This window comes from Crinia signifera, chromosome 4, assembly GCF_055691185.1.
Source record: "Crinia signifera chromosome 4, ASM5569118v1, whole genome shotgun sequence".
Taxonomy (NCBI): Eukaryota; Metazoa; Chordata; class Amphibia; order Anura; family Myobatrachidae; genus Crinia; species Crinia signifera.
In genome coordinates, this window is record NC_139220.1 from 15,842,732 (window position 1) to 15,865,517 (window position 22,786).

Consider the following 22,786-nt stretch of genomic DNA (forward strand, 5'->3'; position numbering starts at 1 on the left):
CAGCATGCACCCCCGCCGGGAATCCAGCTCCATCCCCAAAGTGTAGCCGCAGCAGCAGGGTTAGAGCGCTGACTGCAATTCGCCATAGGGGTTTATTTTCGCCGTCAGGGGCAGCGAGCCCCTGACGCATTGAATAGTGTGGGCTGGGAGCTGACGTCGAATAGTGGGGTGACAGTGAATGATGGCGAGCGCACAGTGAATCCAAAAGAGGATTCGCTGCCGTGCGCTCACCAGAGCATTGAATACCCCCCATAGTGTAAGCATGTCTTTACCTTAAACCAGGGGTGGGGAAACTTTTTTGTGCCAAGGGAAATTTGTATGGGGAAAAAATCCTTGGGGGGCCATATGTAAAAATGACTCTTACAAATTGTCCTGCTGCAGCCGTCCCACACTCCAGCGTCTGCCGCTGAATAGGACTGACAGTCTCCGGCTGCTGTTGATTAAGAGGAATCTCGCGAGAACTACCGACCTCTTGCCAGAATTCCCCTGTACTTGACTCTCGGCAAAGCCGCCGGGCGGGTGGGTGGGCCACCCAGATCGGCTACAGGGGCTGCATACGGCCCCCGGGCCTGAGGTTCCCCACCCCTGCCTTAAACCAACATTTGAAAACCTACTTTACTGTATAGAAGCCTGAATCCTGCGTGACTGCCTACCTCATACCTACATTATACGTAGCACATTAAACATCACTAGCATTAATCCGCTCACCGTTCCTGTGTGTCGATGCCTTGTGCTGCGCTTGTCTGGGCAACGGCTTGCATAGCTGGGGGCTCTACCATGTTGCTTGGCTGTGATGCTGTCCAGCTGGATGTGAAATGGACCACACCGACTTTGGAATACATTCCGGTGCCATGCTTGCCTGGGCATCGGCCTATGTAGCTGGGAGTGCTTGCCGTGGCGCTCGGCTGTACTGATGGTCCGCTGGACAAGGTCAGGACCACAGAGCCTCTGGATGTACTGTAGCTCGCATGCTTCCTTCGCACCGATAAACTCGTCATGGCCACCGATTAGCGATGTAAAGTCACAGGATGGGCGGACTGGACATCCTTGCGTGGATCTCTGCATGATGCGCAGCTCTGCGGCTCTTGCATCCTCCATCTGCTTAAAGCCAGATCGCGGTATAACTGGGTGGTGCCCTCTGATCGCTGTGCCTTTTGTGGTACAAACAAGAGGGGGGGAGGTTAGTGGGTTGAGCTGAGCTTGCTGCTGAGGTCCGACTACTGATCTCCTCTTCCTGCGGATGCGCGGACTATGCGTCAGCCCCCCCCCCCCCCCCACACACACACACGACTTCCTTTCCCTTGTGTGGATAATGAAGCCAGATAAAGGAGGCAGAAACTTCAGTGGGTCCCAGGGTCATCAGAGGTGCCTCTCCCGAGCCCCCGTCGCGCCTTTCAGCGGCCGGGATCTCCACACCCGATGCTTGACCAGAGATCTCCTTCGCCTGCTATTGTAAGGAATATCCCTGTGTGCTCCTCCGGCCACTCGGAGTCTCTGTATTTGCAAGTTTGCCCTTAGTTTTGCCCTTTTCCAAGATGGTCAGTTTGGAATCAAAGAGAAGCCATCTTGGATCCTGTTTCCCGTTTAGGCCTATAAAAGGCACTTCCTGGATCTAATCCCTGCTTGAGAATTCTGCTTGCTCAGCTCCTGCTACACATCTCTACATCTGACTACCCTCCTGTGTACAAAACTGTCTTACGTCTGACTACCCTCCTGTGTACCGAATCGGCTTACGTCTGACTACCCTCCTGTGTACCGAACCGGCTTACATCTGACTACCCACTTGTGTACCGAACCAGCTTACGTTTGGCTATTCCCTGGTATATCTGCTCGACCATTGGACTTCAGGTCAGGAGTGCCGAGAGGGGGGGGGTTGGGGCAGGTACAGTTTGCCCGGGCCCTCACCTGTCAGGGGGACCCTGGTCTGGACACACAGTTAAAAAACAATTGTGGTGAGTACGCCGTGTCTGAGTGCGCTGGAGTCAGCTGTTCAGCGGCATTGGGAGTGCGGATGTGGGCGGACGTGGGGGCATCAGCATCACAGAGTTCCTTCTGAGCGTTGTTCTACTCTCCGACTCCAGGGTCTGCCACATGACTTGGGAGTTTACCGTGGCTCAGCAATAGGAGGATACTTCGAGTAGGTAGTCCCTGGGTGCTGGGAGGAACTGGGTCAGAGAGAGGCCACCTCCCTCGGGAGTACCACCCACTCCGCAGAATCCAGCCCGCCCCACTCCCCACATTCCCATCCCAACTGCCGCCAGCAGGTGCTAGTGCCATGTCTCCAGTCTAGCAGTCCCAGACCTGGTTCCCCACCCATGTCCAGGTCACTGTGTTCCAAGGTGGAAGGTGGGTGGCTGGTTGCTCAATGTCTGCTGCCTCCCTGCATGCTGCTGGGGCTGAGATCTGACTCTGGAAGTCAGCATGTAACCCCTGGCAGAGCATGTACTGTAACTCCATGACAACGAGCATGTTAACCCCTGGCAAAGCATGTAAATCCATGGCAATGAGCATGTTAACCCCTGGCAGAGCCTGTAACACCTGGCAGAGCAGGTTAATCCCATGGCAACAAGCATTTTAACCACCTAATATGGGATGAGCATTACGGTGTGTGGAATAATGTGTAATGAGCATTATGGCATGTGGTAAAATATGTAATAGGTATTACGGTGTGTGGCATAATGTGTAATGAGCGTTATGACATGTGGGTGTGTGACCTGTAATAGGCATTACGGTGTAAATTTTTGTCCCTGTATCCACCTTGAAGCAGTGGCGTAACAACAGGTCCGCAGAGGAGCTCTGTCTGTGGGGGCCCCAGGAAGTTGTTGTACCGGGGCCCAGGATTTCTCTTGGCGGCCCTGCTTCTGGTGATACCCCCAGTATCATTACTGCTATCTTTCCTCGTCATCTCAGCACTGCCTCGGGCCATTTGACCGTGCCCAGCCAGTACGTGATCACCTTCTTGTTGCAGCCGCTGAGGCAAAAGCTTCTCCATCAGCTGCTGAGGCCACTGCCGGTGGTGGCCTGGACTGGTGTTTCTGCCTGTGCAATCTCCATGCCCTCTGCCCCTGGCTGATGTGGACCACATCTGATGTGGAGTTCCCTGTGAATGCTGGCTGGATGAACAGCTGGGAAAGCACTATCCTCATCTGGATATGTACTCAAAGCTGGGACTGCTACTGGCCTTCCTGGAATAAAGTAACTGCTCCCTGCTGATTCCTTTGTTCTGCTGGATATAAGGTAAGGTGCTGGAGCTCCTGCAGTCTCCTGTCTTGTCTTAGCTGGGGGGATGAATTATCTCCGCCCCCCCCCCCCCTTTAACACTGCTGCTGCTTCCTTCCCCACCAATTATTCCTGGCTCTCTTATACCCCTTTTATACCGCTGCAAAAACCCAGGTCAGCGGCGGTGTAAATGGGTCAACCCGTGTGCCTTTACACAGGACTTCTACCCAGGCCCTGAAAAGGGTAGAACACAGCTAAGACCTGGGTAGAGGACAGTGTAAACGGGTACGCCAGGTAATCCAACCCGGCTCCCATTTACATCAAATGCGGACGTCCAATCTTCCAACTACAGTGTCCGCAGGTTGGATAGGGGGGCACACACAGCCTCCGCTGCTGTCTGCTGTACTCTGCAGACAGCAGCAGCGGAAAAGGAGGACAATGGATGCCTGTGTGTGGCATCCATTCACCTCCCGGATGACGGCTGGGGGGGGGGGGGTGAACAGGGGCTGGGGGTAGCCCAGCAGCTTACATTGGTGCTCTGCTGTCCCCAGCACAGCAATCGGCTATCCCAGCAGGAATGACCGCAGGCCTGGCGTTTGGAGATGATGTCATCTCCAAGCACCACCTCCGCCTACACTGCGGGTAGACACCATAGAGTAAACAGGGTAAATCCCGGATCCGTCCCGACTTGGATCCTTGTTCCAAATGCCGGGTCGGATCCGGGATTTTTGGTGTAAAAGGGGTATTAATGGCTTTATCCCCCGGCTAGGTGTCAAGAAGGGACTGGCCAGCCTGGCTGCTGCCTCACCCTCCCATGCCCCTAACCTAGGCTTCCTGCTGTTGACCTGCAGGGTGCCTAGTGTCCCGCCCTCTTATCTTGCTCCGGGGACCATTTTGGCCCCCTACGCTCCATTTATCTGCACTATACAGATATAAATGCCCCTAATCTCTCTGCACATTTGTCCCTGCCCTGCACACCAGCCGGTGACAAAGGGCGACCTCCAAACCTGACCACCCAGCAACTAGACACTGTGGCTCGCAGGTGCGGTGACAGAACCATACCAGAATAGTTGGGGACAGTTAGGAGCCCTGCTAATAATTCCCTGTTCTCAGGAGCGGATGGGCCTTGTGTGCAGTGGCTCTGACATTGCGGCAGACACTACAGCACACCCACGCCATGTTTCCGTCACGTCTACTGCTCATGTCTGCCCATCGTGCCATGTTCCTGGTGCTTCACAGCTGCAGCACACATGTGGGAGCTGAGTATAGTTATACTAGGTGATTCATCGCACCCTACGGGCGCTCTTCACACCGTCGTAAGGGGCTGCGCCCCCTTAATTTGTGAACATTTGCATATGAGAAAGATGGTTAGAATTGTATGAAAGATGGCCTGTATTGCAACTTGAGTTATAGGTGAAATGTGTTAAATAGAGAGCATATGATGTGGAAGGGGGTGTGTACTGTTTTGTTTAATTAAAAAGCGGTTACAGAGTAAGATGTACATTGATAGTGTGGATGGTACAGTGACATTTGTGGGTGTGGGGGGGGGGTAGCTGTGTGTGCATGTTGTTTAGGTGTGTGTGCAATAGTATAGTAGGGTGTTTCTGAGTCAGCGGCTCCCCACTGGCGGAGGTCACGACACAGGAAAACAGGAGGCTGGGTAGTGATAGGGGTGTGTGGGCATAAGGGGGACTAAAGAGGAGGGTGGGAGATACTGTGCAGCTTCTGCCAGTGGGTGAGGGTCCAGGGTGGCAGTACAGGAGCACAGGATGGTGGCCCTTAGTCAGTGTCTCCTCCTACTGGGTGGGAGTTCGGGTGCATGAGAGCAGGAGGCTGGGCTATGAGGCATGATAGGGGCATGTGGGCAAAACAGCGTCAGCGACTCCCCAGTGGTGGAAGTTACGGTTCAGGAGAGCAGGACGCTGGGTAGTGATAGGGGTGTGTGAGTATACGGGGGACTAAAGAGGGGCTTAGGGGTGCCGTGAATTGCGGGAGGGGCGGGGGGGGTGCCGTGAATCAAGGGAGGGGGGCGCAGGTGTCGGCGAATCGCGGGAGAGGGCGGGGGTCCGCAAAGCGTGGGAGGGGGCGTGAATTGCGCTAGGGGGGGTTGCGAATCGCGGGAGGGGGGGTGCGCGGGGGGTCCGTGAATTGCGGGAGGGGGGGGGGACGGGGCGCGATGAATCACCTAGTTGGTTATATATTCTTGTAGAAGGATGGTAGGATGTTGCTGTCATTCAGAATGCACTTACATAAACAGTAATAGTAGCAGTTTTACTGTAGGTGTTTTAAGTCAGACCTTAAAACACCTACAGTAAAACAGAACAGGTGTTATATAGTATACAAAGAAGTGGTTGATGATGTGTAGGTTGACGTGCACATAGTTCATAGTTGTCACTGGAAAAAAATTGCTACAAGAAAAAAATCAACACAGAAAGTTCAACACATGTAAATGTTGACATAAGTGTGGCACTTCATCGGTGTCCATGTCGACACATGAGAATGAATATGAAAACATTCCAAAAAAGAAAAAAATCTTCAAAAACTCATGTCAACCTTTTTCATTGTCGACCATAGCCATGCCAGTGTTTTGCATGTGCCATTTAATCATGGGGTTGCCGTGAATCGCGCGCGGGGGTGGGGGGGGAGGGAGGAAGTGAGGGGTGTCCGCGAATCACGGGAGGAGGGGTCGTGGGTGGATGCCGTGAATTGCGAGAGGGGGGTCGCTGGGGGGGGGGGGTGTGTGGGTGCCGCGAATTGTGGGGGGGGGGCGCGGGGGGTTGCAGTGAATCGCGGTAGGGTGGGTCGCGGGGGGTTGCCGCAGTGACAGGAGGGGGGGTCAGGGGTGGGGAATCGCGGTGGGGGACACCGTGAACCGCGGGAGGGGGGGCCCGGGGGGTTTGGCGCGAATCGTGGGAGGGGGGGTCGCGGGGTGCCGCGAATCGCAGGGGGTTGGTGTCACGGGGTGGGGCCCGCGAATCGCGGGAGTCACCGGGGGTTGCCTGATTTGCGGGGGGTGTGCTGCAAATCGCGGGAGGGGGGTCGCGGGGGGGGGGGGTCGTGGGGGGTGTCGCGAATCGCCACAAGAAAAAATCAACACAGAAAGGTCAACACATGTAAATGTTGACATAAGTGTGGCACTTCATTGGTGTCCATGTCGACACATGAGAATGAATATGAAAACATTAAAAAAGTGAAAAATAAATCTTGTCAACCTTTTTCATTGTCGACCATAGCCATGTCAGTGTTTTGCATGTGCCATTTAATCGTGGGGATGCCGTGAATAGGGGGGGAGAAAAGGAGGTGCATACCTCCCAACATGACCCTCTCCAGGAGGGACACATTGCTCTGTTTCTGGACTTTCTTCTTAATTTATGGATTACCATCACCTGTGCTTAAACACCTTTCTTATCAATTACCCTGTTTAAAACAGGTGATGACAATCATAAATTAAGATGGAAGTCCACAACCCAGCGTTACAGCTCCAGACACACTTTGAGTGACAGATGTAGCCAAATATATAAGAGATGGGTGCATGCACTGTCTATCTTTGCAAGTGATGGTGACCACCACAGCGCACCTTCGGGTCCCACTCACTTTGTAAAAGTGGGTCCTCGGTCTGCTATTTAGAGTAAAATATGGACTATAGCATGTATATGCATACTTGCCTACTTTTGAAAACTAGTTTCAGGGAGATTATAGTTGATAGCAGAATTTTGCACAGCACCCCATTGAGGGGGCGTGTCATGCTCCACCCAAAGGGCGTGTCTAGTTCCATATATGGAAACTAGATTGTGCACGTGGCACCTAGAAACGTGGGTGTGCACTACTACATCTGAGAGGAATCTTTTAAAATGACTTCTATCCAAATGTAGATGAGCCACAAAGCAGTTAGTAAGAGATACTATACTTGGTAAAGTGCTGGGAAATGGCGCTGATGATTCAATGAATATTTATCTATCTCTCATTCCTTTTTTTCCACAAAAAATGTAACAGTGTAATGTGGGCTGGGTGACATGAGGGAGATTTGTAGACCAATGAGGGATATTGCTGCTATTTCAGGGAGTCTCCTGCAGAATGCAGGAGGGAAGGTAACTATGCGTATATGCAGTCACTGTGGACCCTGCACACATTATAGATATGCAAATGCTCTTTCAGACAAACATCATTGTGTAAAAAGAATTTAAACCCACCCACTGATATTTGAGTGACAGCTCCCCCTCCCCCTGTGTGCAGGATGTGACCTCACTGGTTTCTGATTATCAGAGTTCACTTTCATTTCTCCTTCCTGCTGCAGCGATGGAGTCTGCTGATCTGAGACTGGAGCTGGACTGTTCCATCTGCCTGAGCATTTATACAGATCCTGTAACCCTGAGATGTGGCCACAACTTCTGCCGGGTCTGTATTGATCGTGTGCTGGATACACAGGAGGGGGCTGGAGTTTATAGCTGTCCTCAGTGCAGAGCAGTGTGTCAGGAGCGTCCTGCACTGATACGGAACATTCCTCTGTGTAACATAGTGGGGAGGTTCCTGTCTGCTCGGCCAGATCAGGAGAAGACCGGGATCTGCTGCACTTACTGTGTGGACTCTCCTGTACCTGCTGCTAAGTCCTGTCTGCTGTGTGAGGCTTCTCTGTGTGATAAACACCTGAGAGTACACAGCAAGTCAGCAGAACACATCTTATGTGATCCCACCACTGCCCTGGGGAACAGGAAATGCTCCGTCCATAAGAAGGTCCTGGAGTATTACTGCACTGAGGATGCTGCCTGTATCTGTGTGTCCTGCAGTTTGGCTGGAGAACATCGGGGACACCGGGTGGAGATGCTGGATGCGGCCTATGAGAAGAAGAAGGAGACGCTGAGAAATGTTCTGCAGAAACTGACCACAAAGAGAGCGGAGACTGAGAAAAGAGTCCAGAGACTGCAGGAGCGCAGGAGAGAGGATCAGGGAAAAGCAGCGGGTGTAACAGAGACAGTCACTGCCCTGTTTAGAGACATCAGGAAACAGCTGGGAGACCTGGAGAAGAGAGTCCTGATTGAGATCTCCAGGCAGGAACAAAGCTTTTCACTCTCAGTCGATGATCTGATCCAGCAGCTGGAAATAAAGAAGGACGAGCTGTCCGGGAAGATGCGTCACATTGAGGAGCTGTGTAACATGTCTGACCCAGTGATTGTCTTACAGGAACCAGACACAGGGGATTTGTGTAATAGTAGAGACAGAAAGAGGCGGTATACACAGGTCCATGGTGCAGGAGGTCTGGATGTAAGTTCCCTCTCAGGGAAATTACGCACATTATCTGATATAATAAAAGGTATAAATACAGGGATCTATGTGCCGGTACCTACAGACCTATTACTGGATGTAACCACAGCTGGTAATACAGAGTCTGATATAATAACAGGGATAAATACAGGGATCTATGTGCAGGAACCTACAGACCTATTACTGGATGAAGACACAGCTGGTAATTATATACAGATATCAGGTGACAGGAAATCTGCATCCAGGTCACATATAAACCAGAATCGCCCAGTAACACCAGAGAGATATCAGGTTCCTCAGGTAATAAGCACCAGGGGATTCTCCTCAGGGCGACATTACTGGGAGGTGGATGTCAGTAAGTCAGTGTGGTGGAGGGTGGGGATGTGTTATCTCAGTATAGACAGGAGAGGAGACCAGTCATACATTGGGAATAATAACAAGTCCTGGTGTCTGCGTAGGTGTAAGAATCTCTACTCAGCGATACATGACAGTACAGAGATCCGGTTACCTGAAAATATCCCCTGTGACAGAATGAGGATATTCCTGGATTATGAGGCAGGACAGATGTCCTTTTATTCTCTGTGTGACCCCATCAGACATTTACACACCTACACTGTCGCCCTCACTGAGCCCCTCCATGCTGCATTATGTGTAGGGGATGGGTGTATAACTATCTGAAGGAGTTAAGACTCGGGAGCTGTGAGAAATTACCATAAAAATCAGTTTATAGACTGGTGCCATCACAGTGAGGGAAATATGATTGGGGAAACATTCAGCCAATAGAATGAAGCAGTGGATGGAGCTACCACAGAGCCCCACCCCACAGGTCACGTATGTCTAGAGTGTCTCTTCCCGCAGCAGAGAGGCACACCAACATGGTCAAGCAGCTTGAAAAAGTCTCCGGTTGTCCAGGAGACGAAACGCGTTGCTCTACATCCGCCAGTTTCTGTCCTTGACTTGTTCCTGACTTCCGCCCTCACCATCCTGCACTTTGCCGCTCCCACTTACGCCCGATCACCACTCTCTCACCACTGCCGTGCACGCCGATCCCTGGTGCCGCACGTGATTGCCATGTACGGTGTGCAGCTTCCCTGTATTCGGACTTCCATCTGCCTTGCGGAGGTGACAGTATCATACCTCCAGTGACTGTGAGTGGATACATCTATACCCGCACACCAAGGGATTGTCTAACCGGGACTCTTGTATATGGGTGAGCAATTAACCCTTGCCTTTCCTGATTACACTAACACGCAGGCACAGCAGCATATGACACATTTGCCAACTGCCTGTATGGAACTCATTGCCTACTTGCTAACCCAGGGCTTTTCTTTGGCTGTGCAATTGCTCTGCAGCTTCTGGCTCCTGTTTGCGATACCTAGCGGCTCATTCTAAGTGGTTTGCACCTCCATTTATTCCTAATATACATATGCTCTAGCTGGGATGCCAGCATTCATTAAGCCAGGAATCAAGTCAAGTCCTTTAAATATTCACAGTTTTAAATACCTTATTGTCTGCTAAAATTGCATGTTTGTTTCTCTATTTATACTCCAATTTCTGTTTCTTACCTTCCTATACTGTTTTTATTAGTATTCGTTTATATAAAAAAAACCTCTTACTACAAATACAGCGTGTCCTACATTATTGTGCACAGCGTGAGATTATCACTCTTTTTATTAACCACTTTATCACCTTATTGACAGCGCGGTGTGTACCCCCCCAAAAAAACTTGTTCCAGAAATCTCTTTTAAGGCCCATACACGTTGGGCGACTTTGAGCTGAAAGTCGCTCTAAACAGCAGGTTTGAGTGGCTTTCAGCTCAAAGCCGCCCAGTGTGTTTGGCCCGGCGATGAGCGGTGAGCGCTGCTGCGCGCTCCCGTAACATCGCCGGGAAAGACGTTCATCTGCTGGTTATACCAGCAGATGAGTGGCTTTCATGACGGCTTTGCATAGTTCTGCGCTATGCAACGCCGTCCTCCCCCTCCATCGGCGCCGGGCAGGGGGAAAGTGTGTATGCACTGAATGGCTTTCCCCGCAGCAATGATTGTCATCATCGCTGTCCATCGCATAGTCGCCCAGTGTGTATGGACCTTTAGAGTCTAGCAAACTCTCCACACCTGCAGCAGTTATTTAAGCTTTCAATTAGAATTATTTTATTATTTATATATATATATATATATATATACTAGGTGATTCATTGCGCCCTACGGGCGCTCTTCACACCGTCGTAAGGGGCTGCGCCCCCTGAATTTGTGAACGTTTGTATTGTGAGACATATGGTTAGAATTGTATGAAAGATGCCTGTATTGCAACTTGAGTTATAGGTGAAATGTGTTACACAGAGAGCATATGATGTGGAAGGGGGTGTGTCTTGTTTTGTTTAATTAAAAAGCGGTGACAGAGAAAGATGTACATTGATAGTGTGGATGGTACAGTGTCATTTGTGGGTGGGGGGGGGGCTGTGTGTGCATGTTGTTTAGGTGTGTGTGTGTGTGTGTGTGTGTGTGTGTGTGCAGTAGTATAATAGGGTGTTTTTGAGTCAGCGCCTCCCCACTGGCGGAGGTCACGACACAGGAAAACAGGAGGCTGGGTAGTGATAGGGGTGTGTGGGAATAAGGGGGACTAAAAAGGAGGGTGGGAGATACTGTGCAGCTTCTGCCAGTGGGTGAGGGTCCAGCGTGGCAGTACAGGATGGTGGCCCTGAGTCAGTGTCTCCTCCTACTGGGTGGGAGTTAGGGTGCATGAGAGCAGGAGGCTGGGCTATAAGGCATGACAGGAAGCTGGGTAGTGATAGGGGTGTGTGAGTATACGGGGGACTAAAGAGGGGCTTAGGGGTGCCGTGAATTGCGGGAGGGGCACGGGGGGTGCCGTAAATCAAGGGAGGGAGGGGGCGCAGGTGTCCGCAAAGCGTGGGAGGGGGCGTGAATCGCGTGAGGGGGGGTTGCGAATTGCGGGAGGGGGGTGTGCAGGGGTGACGTGAATCGCGGGAGGGGGAGTGCGCGGGGGGTCCGCGATTTGCGGGAGGGGGGGCACAGGGCGCGATGAATCAACCTAGTTGGTTATATATTCTTGTAGAAGGATGGTAGGATGTTGCTGTCATTCAGAATGCATTTACATAAACAGTAATAGTAGCAGTAAAAGATCTGACTTAAAGCACCTACAGTAAAACAGAACAGGTGTTATATATTATACAAAGAATTGGTTGATGATGTCTAGGTTGATATGCACATAGTTGTCACTGGAAAAAAATTGCCACAAGAAAAAATCAACACAGAAAGGTCAACACATGTAAATGTTGACATAAGTGTGACACATTATTGGTGTCCATGTCGACACATGAGAATAAATATGAAAACATAAAAAAAAAGAAAAATAAATCTTCAAAAACTCATGTCAACCTTTTTCATTGTCGACCATAGCCGTGTCAGTGTTTTGCATGTGCCATTTAATCCCGGGGTTGCCGTGAATCACGCGCGCGGGGGGGGGGGGGGGAGGGAGGAGGTGAGGGGTGTCCGTGAATGACGGGAGGAGGGGTCGTGGGTGGATGCCGTGAATTGCGGGAGGGGGGGGTCGCGGGGGGTGTGGGTGCCGCAAATCGTGGGAGGGGGGGCGCGGGGGGTTGCAGTGAATCGCGGGAGGGTGGGTCGCGGGGGCGGGGGGTTGCCGCAATGACAGGAGGGGGGGTCGGGGGGAAATCGCAGTAGGGGGGTACCACGAACCGCTGGAGGAGGGGCCCGGGGGGTTGGCGCGAATCGTGGGAGGGGGGGTCGCAGGGTGCGGTGAATCGGAGGGGGGGTGTCACGGGGTGGGGCCGCGAATCGTGGGAGTCGCTGGGGGTGCCGCGAATTGTGGGGGGTGTGCTGCGAATCGCAAGAGGGTGCCGCAAATCGCCACAAGAAAAAATCAACACAGAAAGGTCAACACATGTAAATGTTGACATAAGTGTGGCACTTCATTGGTGTCCATGTCGACACATGAGAATGAATATGAAAACATTCAAAAAGTGAAAAATAAATCTTCAAAAGCTCATGTCAACCTTTTTCATTGTCGACCATAGCCATGTCAGTGTTTTGCATGTGCCATTTAATCGTGGGGTTGCCGTGAATGGGGGGGTGGGGTGTCTGCGAATTGCGCAGGGGGGGGGGGGGTCGCGGGGGGTGCCGCAAATCACGGGAGGGGGGGGTCGTGGGGGGTGGGGTACCGCAAATCACGGGAGAGGGTCGCTGGGGTGCCGCAAATCGCCACAGAAAGAAAAAATCAACACAGAAAGGTCAACACATTAAATGTTGACATAAGTGTGGCACTCCATTGGTGACCATGTCGACACATGAGAATGAATATGAAAACATTCTTAAAATGAAAAATAAATCTTCAAAAACTCATGTCAACCTTTTTCATGGTCGACCATAGCCGTGTCAGTGTTTTGCATGTGCCATTTGATCCTGGGGTTGCTGTGAATCGCGGCGGCTGGGGGGGGGGGGGGTGTGTGTGCCATGAATTGTGGGAGGGGGGGTTGCGGGGGTGGGTGCTGCGAATTGCGGGAGGGGTGGGCGCGGTGGTTTCAGTGAATCGCGGGAGGCGGGGCCAGGGGGTTTGCCGCGAATCACGGGAGGGGGGGTGCCGCGAATCACGGGAGGGTCGCGGGGGGGGGGGGATGGGCGCGGGGGGTTGCAGCGAATCGCAGAAGGGGGGGACCCGGGGGTGGGGTGCCCCAAATCGCCGGAGAGGGGGGTCGTGGGGGCTGGGGTTGCCGCAAATAGTGGGGGTTGCCGCGAAATGCAGTAGGGGGGGTTCGCGGGGGTGGAGGAGCGCGCGAATCGTGGGAGGGGCCCCGCAAATCGCGGGAGGGGGGGCGCTCACCTGGTGTGTCTGGTGAGTAGCTGTGTCTTTGCTGGGTAACATGGGGAGGCAGAGGGTGTCTGGCACTGTGCATAACTCCCAACATGACCCATGCCAGGAGGGACACAATGCTCTGCCGCTGGACTTTCTTCCTAATGTATGATTACCTCCATCTGTGTTGAACAGGTTAATTGATAGGAAAGGTGCTTCAACACAGGTGATGGCAATCATACAATAAAAGGAAAGTGCAGGAGCAGAGCAATGTGTCCCTCCTATGACTGTGGGCTCACTGGGCTGGTTCTCTGTCATGTGAGTCAGAGGCTCCACCCAGCGTTAGAGGGTCAGACACACTTTGAGTGATAGATGTAGCCAAATATATGAAATACCAGGTGATTCATCGCGCCCTACGGGCGCTTTTCACACCGTCGTAAGGGGCTGCGCCCCCTTAATTTGTGAACGTTTGTATTGTGAGAAATATGGTTAGAATTGTATGAAAGATGCCTGTATTGCAACTTGAGTTATTGGTGAAATGTGTTAAATAGAGAGCATATGATGTGGAAGGGGGTGTGAATTGTTTTGTTTAATTAAAAAGCGGCTACAGAGAAAGATGTACATTGATAGTGTGGATGGTACAGTGACATTTGTGGGTGTGGGGGGGGGGGCTGTGTGTGCATATTGTTTAGGTGTGTGTGTGCAATAGTATAATAGGGTGTTTTTGAGTCAGCGGCTCCCCACTGGCGGAGGTCATGACACAGGAAAACAGGAGGCTGGGTAGTGATAGGGGTGTGTGGGAATAAGGGGGACTAAAGAGGAGGGTGGGAGATACTGTGCAGCTTCTGCCAGTGGGTGAGGGTCCAGCGTGGCAGTACAGGATGGTGGCACTGAGTCAGTGTCTCCTCCTACTGGGTGGGAGTTAGGGTGCATGAGAGCAGGAGGCTGGGCTATGAGGCATGATAGGGGCATGTGGGCAAAACAGCGTCAGCGACTCCCCAGTGATGGAAGTTACGGTTCAGGAGAGCAGGAAGCTTGGGTAGTGATAGGGGTGTGTGAGTATACGGGGGACTAAAGAGGGGCTTAGGGGTGCCGTGAATTGCGGGAGGGGCACGGGGGGTGCCGTGAATCAAGGGAGGGAGGGGGCGCAGGTGTCCGCAAATCGCGGGAGAGGGCGGGGGTCCGCAAAGCGCGCGAGGGGGCGTGAATCGCGCGAGGGGGGGTGCGCGGGGGTGACGTGAATCGTGGGAGGGGGGCGTGAATCGCGGGAGGGGGGGTGCGCAGGGGGTCCGCGATTTGCGGGAGGGGGGGCACGGGGCGCGATGAATCAACCTAGTTGGTTATATATTCTTGTAGAAGGATGGTAGGATGTTGCTGTCATTCAGAATGCATTTACATAAACAGTAATAGTAGCAGTAAAAGATCTGACTTAAAGCACCTACAGTAAAACAGAACAGGTGTTATATATTATAGAAAGAATTGGTTGATGATGTCTAGGTTGACGTGCACATAGTTGTCACTGGAAAAAAATTGCCACAAGAAAAAATCAACACAGAAAGGTCAACACATGTAAATGTTGACATAAGTGTGACACCTCATTGGTGTCCATGTCGACACATGAGAATGAATATGAAAACATTCAAAAAAAGAAAAATAAATCTTCAAAAACTCATGTCAACCTTTTTCATTGTCGACCATAGCCGTGTCAGTGTTTTGCATGTGCCATTTAATCCTGGGGTTGCCGTGAATCACGCGTGGGGGGGGGGAGGGAGGAGGTGAGGGGTGTCCGCGAATCACGGGAGGAGGGGGCGCGGGGGGTTGCAGTGAATCGTGGGAGGGTGGGTCGCGGGGCGGGGATTTGCCGCAATGGTCGGTGGGGGGAATCGCGGTAGGGGGGTACCACGAACCGCGGGAGGGGGGGCCCGGGGGGTTGGCGCGAATCGTGGGAGGGGGGGTCGCAGGGTGCGGCAAATCGCAGGAGGGGGGGGTGTGTCACGGGGTGGGGCCGCGAATCGCGGGAGTCGCTGGGGGTGCCGCAAATTGTGGGGGGGGTGCTGCGAATCGCGGGAGGGTGCCGCAAATCGCCACAAGAAAAAAATCAACACAGAAAGGTCAACACATGTACATGTTCACATAAGTGTGGCACTTCATTGGTGTCCATGTCGACACATGAGAATGAATATGAAAACATTCAAAAAGTGAAAAATAAATCTTCAAAAGCTCATGTCAACCTGTTTCATTGTCGACCATAGCAATGTCAGTGTTTTGCATGTACCATTTAATCGTGGGGTTGCCGTGAATGGGGGGGGGAGGTGGGGGGTGTCTGCGAATTGCGCTGGGGGAGGGGTCGCGGGGGGTGCTGCGAATTGCGGGAGAGGGTCGTGGGGGGTGGGTGACACGAATCGCGGGAGGGGGGTCGCGTGGGGGGGGTACCGTGAATCACGGGAGGGGGTCGCTGGGGTGCCGCAAATCGCCACAAGAAAAAAATCAACACAGAAAGGTCAACACATTAAATGTTGACATAAGTGTGGCACTTCATTGATGACAATGTCAACACATGAGAATGAATATGAAAACATTCTTAAAATGAAAAATAAATCTTCAAAAACTCATGAACATTTTTCATCGTTGACCATAGCCGTGTCAGTGTTTTGCATGTGCCATTTGATCCTTGGGTTGCTGTGAGGGGTGTGTCCATGGGAGGAGGGTCCATGGGAGGGGGGGTGGCGGTGTGCCATGAATTGGGGGAGGGGGGGGGCGGGGTTGCAGCGAATCGCGGGAGGGGGGTCGCGGGGCTGGGGGGTTTGCCACGAATCACTGGAGGGGGGGTCAGGGGGGGGGGGGTGCCGCGAATCTCGGGAGGGTCGCGGGGGGTGCAGGGGGGGATGGGCGCGGGGTTGCAGCTAATCACAGAAGGGGGGGCGCGGGGTGCCCCGAATCGCCGGAGGGACACAATGCTCTGCCGCTGGACTTTCTTCCTAATGTATGATTTCCTCCATCTGTGTTGAACAGGTTAATTGATAGGAAAGGTGCTTCAACACAGGTGATGGCAATCATACAATAAAAGGAAAGTGCAGGAGCAGAGCAATGTGTCCCTCCTATGACTGTGGGCTCACTGGGCTGGTTCTCTGTCATGTGAGTCAGAGGCTCCACCCAGCGTTAGAGGGTCAGACACACTTTAATGTAGCCAAATATATTAGAGATAAGAATACAGAAACTGGCCGTGATGGTCTGACTGGATTGCAGTCTGAGTTAAATGTGACAGTTTGTCCCTTTTTATTTTTTAGAAATATATAACAAATTATACAAATTAGTAAGTACAATAAAAAGCTGACATTGAGATAACAAAAAGTTTCTCTTCAAAGCAATTTACATTGAGAAACATTCCAGTATAACTTAATGTTTTTCGGCGTGTGGTATAGGGTTCCGACAGTCGGGATCCCGTCTGGAATAGCCGGTGGCCGTCGGGAACCCGTCTGTCGGTGTTTTAACAATCGGAATCCCGACGTCGGGTAAATGACTGTCGGAATCCCGTTTCTCATAAGAACAAAATATCTAAGTATCATTCCTAAATAACAACAAAAACAAAAAGGAACAATGGGGGAAGGGAGTATGAGGGTAGGGGAAAGACAAGACAGAATATGAAAGACTTTAGGGTCAATAATAATCAGGGTCTAATATGTTCAATATAATATATATATATATATATATATATACTAGGTGATTCATCGCGCCCTACGGGCGCTCTTCACACCGTCGTAAGGGGCTGCGCCCCCCTTAATTTGTGAACGTTTGTATATGAGAAATATGGTTAGAATTGTATGAAAGATGCCCTGTATTGCAACTTAGGTGTCCGCGAATCGCGGGAGGGGGGGTCGCGGAGGGTGCCGCGAATTGCAGGAGGGGGGTCGCGGGGGGTGACGCGAATTGCAGGAGGGGGGGTTGTGGGGGGGGGTGGATGCTGCGAATCGCGGGAGGGGAGGGATTGCAGAGAATCGCGGGAGGGGGGTTACGGGGGCGGGGGTTGCGGCGAATCATGGTAGGGGGGGTCGCGGGGGGTGTGCCGTGAATCACGGGAGGGGGGGTCACGGGGTGGGGTGCCGAGAATCGCGGGGGGGTTTTGTGTGCCGTGAATCGCGGGAGTGGGGGTTGCGGGGGGGGGGGGGGGGTGTGTGACGCGAATCGCCACAACAAAAAATCAACACAGAAAGGTCAACACATGTAAATGTTGACATAAGTGTGGCACTTCATTGGTGTCCATGTCGACACATGAGAATGAAAATGAAAACATTCAAAAAATGAAAAAAAAAACTTCAAAAACTCATGTCAACCTTTTTCATTGTCGACCATAGCCATGTCAGTGTTTTCCATGTGCAATTTAATTCTGGAGCTGCCGCGAATCGTGGGGGGTGCCGCGAATTGCGGGAGGGGGGGTCGCGGGGGTGGGTGCCGCGAATCGCGGGAGGGGGGTTACGGGGCGGGGGTTGCGGCGTATCATGGGAGGGGGGGTCGCGGGGGTGTGCCATGAATCACGGGAGGGGGGGTCACGGGGTGGGGTGCCGAGAATCGCAGGGGGAGGTGTGTGTGTGTGTGCCGTGAATCGCGGGAGTGGGGGTTGGGGGGGGGGGTGACGCAAATCGCCACAAGAAAAAATCAACACAGAAAGGTCAACACATGTAAATGTTGACATAAGTGTGGCACTTCATTGGTGTCCATGTCGACACATGAGAATGAATATGAAAACATTCAAAAAATGAAAAAAAAAACTTCAAAAACTCATGTCAACCTTTTTCATTGTCGACCATAGCCATGTCAGTGTTTTCCATGTGCAATTTAATTCTGGAGCTGCCGCAAATCACGGGGGGTGCTGCGAATTGCGGGAGGGGGGGTTGCGGGGTTGGGTGGCGCGAATCGCGGGAGGGCGGGGTTCACAGGGGTTCCGGTGGGGGGGTTGCCGCGAATTGCGGGAGGTGGGGGGTCACGGGGGGTGCCGCGAATCGCGGGAGGGGGGGTTGCGGGGGGGTGTGACGCGAATCGCCACAAGAAAAAATCAACACAGAAAGGTCAACACATGTAAATGTTGACATAAGTGTGCCACTTCATTGGTGTCCATGTTGACACATGACAATGAATATGAAAACATTCAAAAAATGAAATAAATCTTCAAAAACTCATGTCAACCTTTTTCATTGTCGACCATAGCCGTGCCAGTGTTTTGCATGTGCCATTTAATCCTGGGGCTGCCGCGAATAGCGGGGGGTGCCGCGATTTGCGGGAGGGGGGGTTGCGGGGGGTGGGTGCCGCAAATCGCGGGAGAGCGGGGTTCATGGGGGTTCCGGTGGGGGGTTGCCGCGAATTGCGGGAGGGGGGGGGAGTCGCGGGGGGGTGCCGCGAATCGCCGGAGGGGGGGTTGCGGGGGGTGTGACGCGAATCGCCACAAGAAAAAAATCAACACAGAAAGGTCAACACATGTAAATGTTGACATAAGTGTGCCACTTCATTGGTGTCCATGTCGACACATGACAATGAATATGAATAAATTAAAAAAATTAAAAATAAATCTTCAAAAACTCATGTCAACCTTTTTCATTGTCGACCATAGCCATGTCAGTGTTTTGCATGTGCCATTTAATCCTGGGGCTGCTGCGAATTGCGGGGGGGGGGGGGGTGCGGCGAATCGCGGGAGGGGGGTCGCAGGGGGGGTGCCGCCAATCGTGCAAGGGGGGGTCGCGGGGGGGTTCTTTTTGCCGCGAATCGCGGGAGGGAGGTCGCGGGGGGGGTTTCCGCGAATCGGGGGGGGGGGGGGGGTCACGGGGGAGGGTTTGCCGCGATTCGCGGGAGGGGGGGTTGCGGGGTGGTGGTTATGCCGCGAATTGCGGGAGGGGTCGTGGGGGGGTTCTTTTTGCAGCGAATCGCGGGAGGGGGGGTCGCGGGGGTGTTTTTGCTGCGAATCGCGGTAGGGGGGTCGCGGGGGAGCGGGTGTTTTTGCCGCGAATCGCGGGAGGGGGGGCGCGCGGGGGGGGGAGGTTTTGCCGCAAATCGCGGGAGGGGGGCGCTCACCTGGTGGCTGTGGAGTAGCAGTGCTGGGCAACATGGGAAGGCAGTGGGTGTCTGGCACTGTCTGTGGGCTCACTGGGCTGGTTCTCTGTCACATACCTCCCAACATGACCCTCTCCAGGAGGGACACAATGCTCTGTTTCTAGACTTCCCCATAATGTATGATTGCCATCACCTGTTTTAAACAGGTTAATTTCTCAGAAAGGTGTTCAGCACAGATGAAGGCAATCACACATTAAGAGGAAAGTCCAGGAACAGAGCGTTATAGACACAGACACCCACTTTGAGTGACAGATGTAGCCAAATATATAGGATATATATATATATATATATATATTTATAGCAATTAAAATAAAGGCAAAATGAAAATAATCTCCCTATGCAGTTCTTGATAATTGTCTGTACGAAAACCATGAAGTCGATTCAAAAAGTTTGTAAATTATGTTAAATTATAAATTAATCCAAACTATCAATGAATCTCTCCCACTTCTTAGCAAATGTATGCACCCCTGCTCCACATCAGGGAGGGTTGCTCTTCTTTCAAAATACAAGATCTTAAGTAACATATTTTTAACTGCAGATAATAAAGGTGCTTTTTTTTGGACTCTGTTAAAACAGAGGGGGCAGAGTAAAAAGAATGGATTCCCCCCCCCCCGCCCACCAAGCATCCGAGGACATAGAGGGTAAGTGCGGTGTCAATCAAAGGAGGAAGGCGGGTGACGTCACGGAGAGTGCGCCAGGGGGGAAGGAAGGCGTGGAAAGGAAAAAGTGTGGCGCGGAAGAGAAGAAGAGGGGAGCGGCAATGGAACTGAACCACTACGACCAAGCAAATGAAATCCTGACCTCTGCCCGTTCAAATAAGATAAACTCATAGCTACCTGTCCACTAAAAATGTACCTTAAGGATTAAAATGCTTGAAATGTATGTAACTCACCCCCCCCCTCTAGTCTAGAGCACAGGCAAGGGCAGCACTGGAAGGCATTGCCTTCTTTGCCAAGGTGGGGGGTGCTAGGTGAAGCCGCTACATCACTCCAGGGGGGGAGATGCGGCAGCAATGGTCGAGTGGCTCCACAGGGGGAGGGTTGGTGTTTGCTCACCTGAATCCGGCTCACTCCCGCCGTGTCACTCCAGGAAAGGAGGGAGATGCGGCGTTGGCCTAAAGGCTCCACGGGGGGAGAGTTGCAGAGGGAGGGGGGAGTTGCTCATCTCCATCCTCCCTCCCACCGCGCCACTCCAGGGAGGGGGGGGGAGAAGCGTCGGCAGCCGAGTGGCTCCACAGGGGAGGGGGGAGTTCCCCTCCTTTGTCTATCCTGCTCCCTCCTGCCGCCCTTCAGTGGCCGGCACATCAGGCAGATGCGTAAAGCTGCCTAGTGGTGGCGCCGGCCCTGCAGACACTAGATGACCAATTATGGAGGCTATGCTGGAACAGCTCATGTCGGTAGCTAGGGAAGTTTGCACAGTTGAATACAAAGCAGCGCTGCTTAGGGTGCTATTTACAATGGCTTTTCACTTGGTTTTTAGAATGAGAGAGCTGGTGATTGCGTCAAAGAGGTGCAAGGTATCTGGCATGTTGGTGAATAATGTCTCATTTAGCGAAGCAGTGGTGGTCTTCAAAATACACAGGTCCAATCAGACCAGCAAGGAAAGGAAAATGGGTGACGCTGAAGGAGGGAAGCAACCCACCAACATGCCCGGTGATGTAGTAATAAGAGTTCTTGGAACACAGAACTGGGGAGGGCACAGCATTCTTAGCTCACGCAGACATTTATCAGTTCAAAACCTTGTTCAAGCACTGGGAGGTAGCAAGTGGTAGGGATGAAAAGTAATACGTTACATATTCTTTTAGAATTGGTACAGCCACAGCGGCATTTGAAGCAAGGTGCTCAGAGAAGACTATCAAGAGCATTGGCAGGTGGCAATCGGCAAGCTACAGAAAGTATATAAATCAGGCAAAGGAATAGTTACCTAACACCCATCCTTCGCAGAGGTTCGCCCAGGGGTTTCTTCTTGCCAACATTGATTTCGGGGGACTGAAGGGACTGCCTTTTTTTTCCTCCTTAAAAAAGGGCCAGGATTAGCCACGGACTCAGGAAGGTTTTCAGGTTTTGCCTTCCGCCGGGAGCACCCTCTGAACATTACCTAACCTGTACCAATAACCAGGGCCGGATTGGGCCTAGGGGTGGCACCTGTTATGGGCTGCAGCTGCCAGGCACCTGCTGTCACCCATTGACACTCTTTTACAGAGCGGCCGCTTGCCGCCGCTCCGCAGTGCAAAGAGGAGCTCTCTAGCCTCTCTGCATCCCCACAGCTATGCCTGTGCTCAGCAGCGCTGCTGCTGCTGTCCGTCGGCTGCGCTGTAACTGTCCCACTCTGGGCAGCAGCATCGGCACTGCAGCCTGAAGTTACAGTGACCCGTCCTTCCCTCCTTCCGAGAAGTGCATGCAGGCAGTATCTCTTCCCTGCTCACACGCTGACAACTAGGGATGGCCATCGACGCATCTTCCATCGATGGCTCCCATAGATGGCAGTTTATGCAGGAACCATCGATGGCTATAAACCATTCTATCAGCAGCCATCGTTGGTTCCCACCATTGTGTATTTGCGCATGCGCAGTGGAAGAACGGGACGGCCGCCGCCGCAGGGAGGTGTGCGCATGCGCGCTAGAACTATTCCTGACGCGCTGGATAATAATGTTTCTTCTGCGCATGCACACGCCGCGCACACACCCGGGCCGGGTGTGTGCGCGGCGCACACATGCGCAGAAAAAAACATTATTATCCTGCACATCAGGTTAGTTAGTTCTATCGCGCATGCACGCACCTCCCGGCGGCCGCCCGGCCCGGGCCCGTTCTTTCACTGCGCATGTGCAAGTAGTAGATGATGGGCACCATCGAGTCCGGCCGGCTCGGCTCCTCCTCCGTGCTCTGTCCAACCACTACCCACTAGTGTATTGCCTGGCTGCCGTCAGTCAGGCCAGGCCACCCCCGCCACCAGTGCGCGCATGCGCACAAACAACCTTGTTAAAGAGACAGTCCCGACTCCCAGACCAGTGCCGCTGCATGATGACATAATTCTAATCCAGAAAGTGAGTCACACTCCAGTCTAGGACTCGGAGTAGTCGGGCAGCTGGCCAGCAGCCAGCAGGGTAAAAAAAATATATATATATCGACATCGGATGCCATCCATCGATGGCATCAAACTATTCCACCCTCGCCTATCGATGCCCAAAACATCAAACACTAGGTCCGACCATCGATGTTTTGGGAACATCGATAGTCGATGACCATTCCTACTGACAACCTGAAACTCCGAGTCCGTCTCCCTGCACTCAGGTTACCAGCCCTCCCTCCTCTCTTCATGCTGCACGGAATGTGTCTGGAGCACTTTAACTGTTTGCGTTTGCATACCTTCTATTAAACAGTAG

The 22,786-nt window shown here is 52.5% G+C and overlaps 2 protein-coding genes across 3 annotated transcripts in view; both read left to right on the plus strand.

Annotated features, from left to right (window-relative positions):
* The first annotated feature begins 7,121 nt into the window (after positions 1 to 7,121).
* LOC146073776 (E3 ubiquitin/ISG15 ligase TRIM25-like) lies at positions 7,122 to 10,201 on the plus strand. Its single transcript, XM_083181211.1, has one exon. The coding sequence runs from the start codon at positions 7,516 to 7,518 to the stop codon at positions 9,154 to 9,156; it is 1,641 nt and encodes a 546-aa protein (XP_083037337.1). The 5' UTR covers positions 7,122 to 7,515; the 3' UTR covers positions 9,157 to 10,201.
* A 12,023-nt stretch (positions 10,202 to 22,224) lies between these two features.
* The window catches only part of LOC146073777 (hemagglutinin/amebocyte aggregation factor-like), a 47,786-nt gene continuing 47,224 nt past the window's right edge, over positions 22,225 to 22,786 (plus strand). Inside the window, exon 1 of one of the 2 annotated variants that reach the window (XM_083181212.1) lies at positions 22,225 to 22,782. The gene's annotated coding sequence lies outside the window, so the exon portion shown is untranslated. The remainder of the gene's footprint in view (positions 22,783 to 22,786) is intronic. The other variant, XM_083181213.1, reaches the window with a different exon arrangement.

What these genes read in the sequence shown, in the direction of transcription:
- LOC146073776 (XM_083181211.1), top strand. Translation starts at nt 7,516, where the DNA reads ATGGAGTCTGCTGATCTGAGACTGGAGCTGGACTGTTCCATCTGCCTG.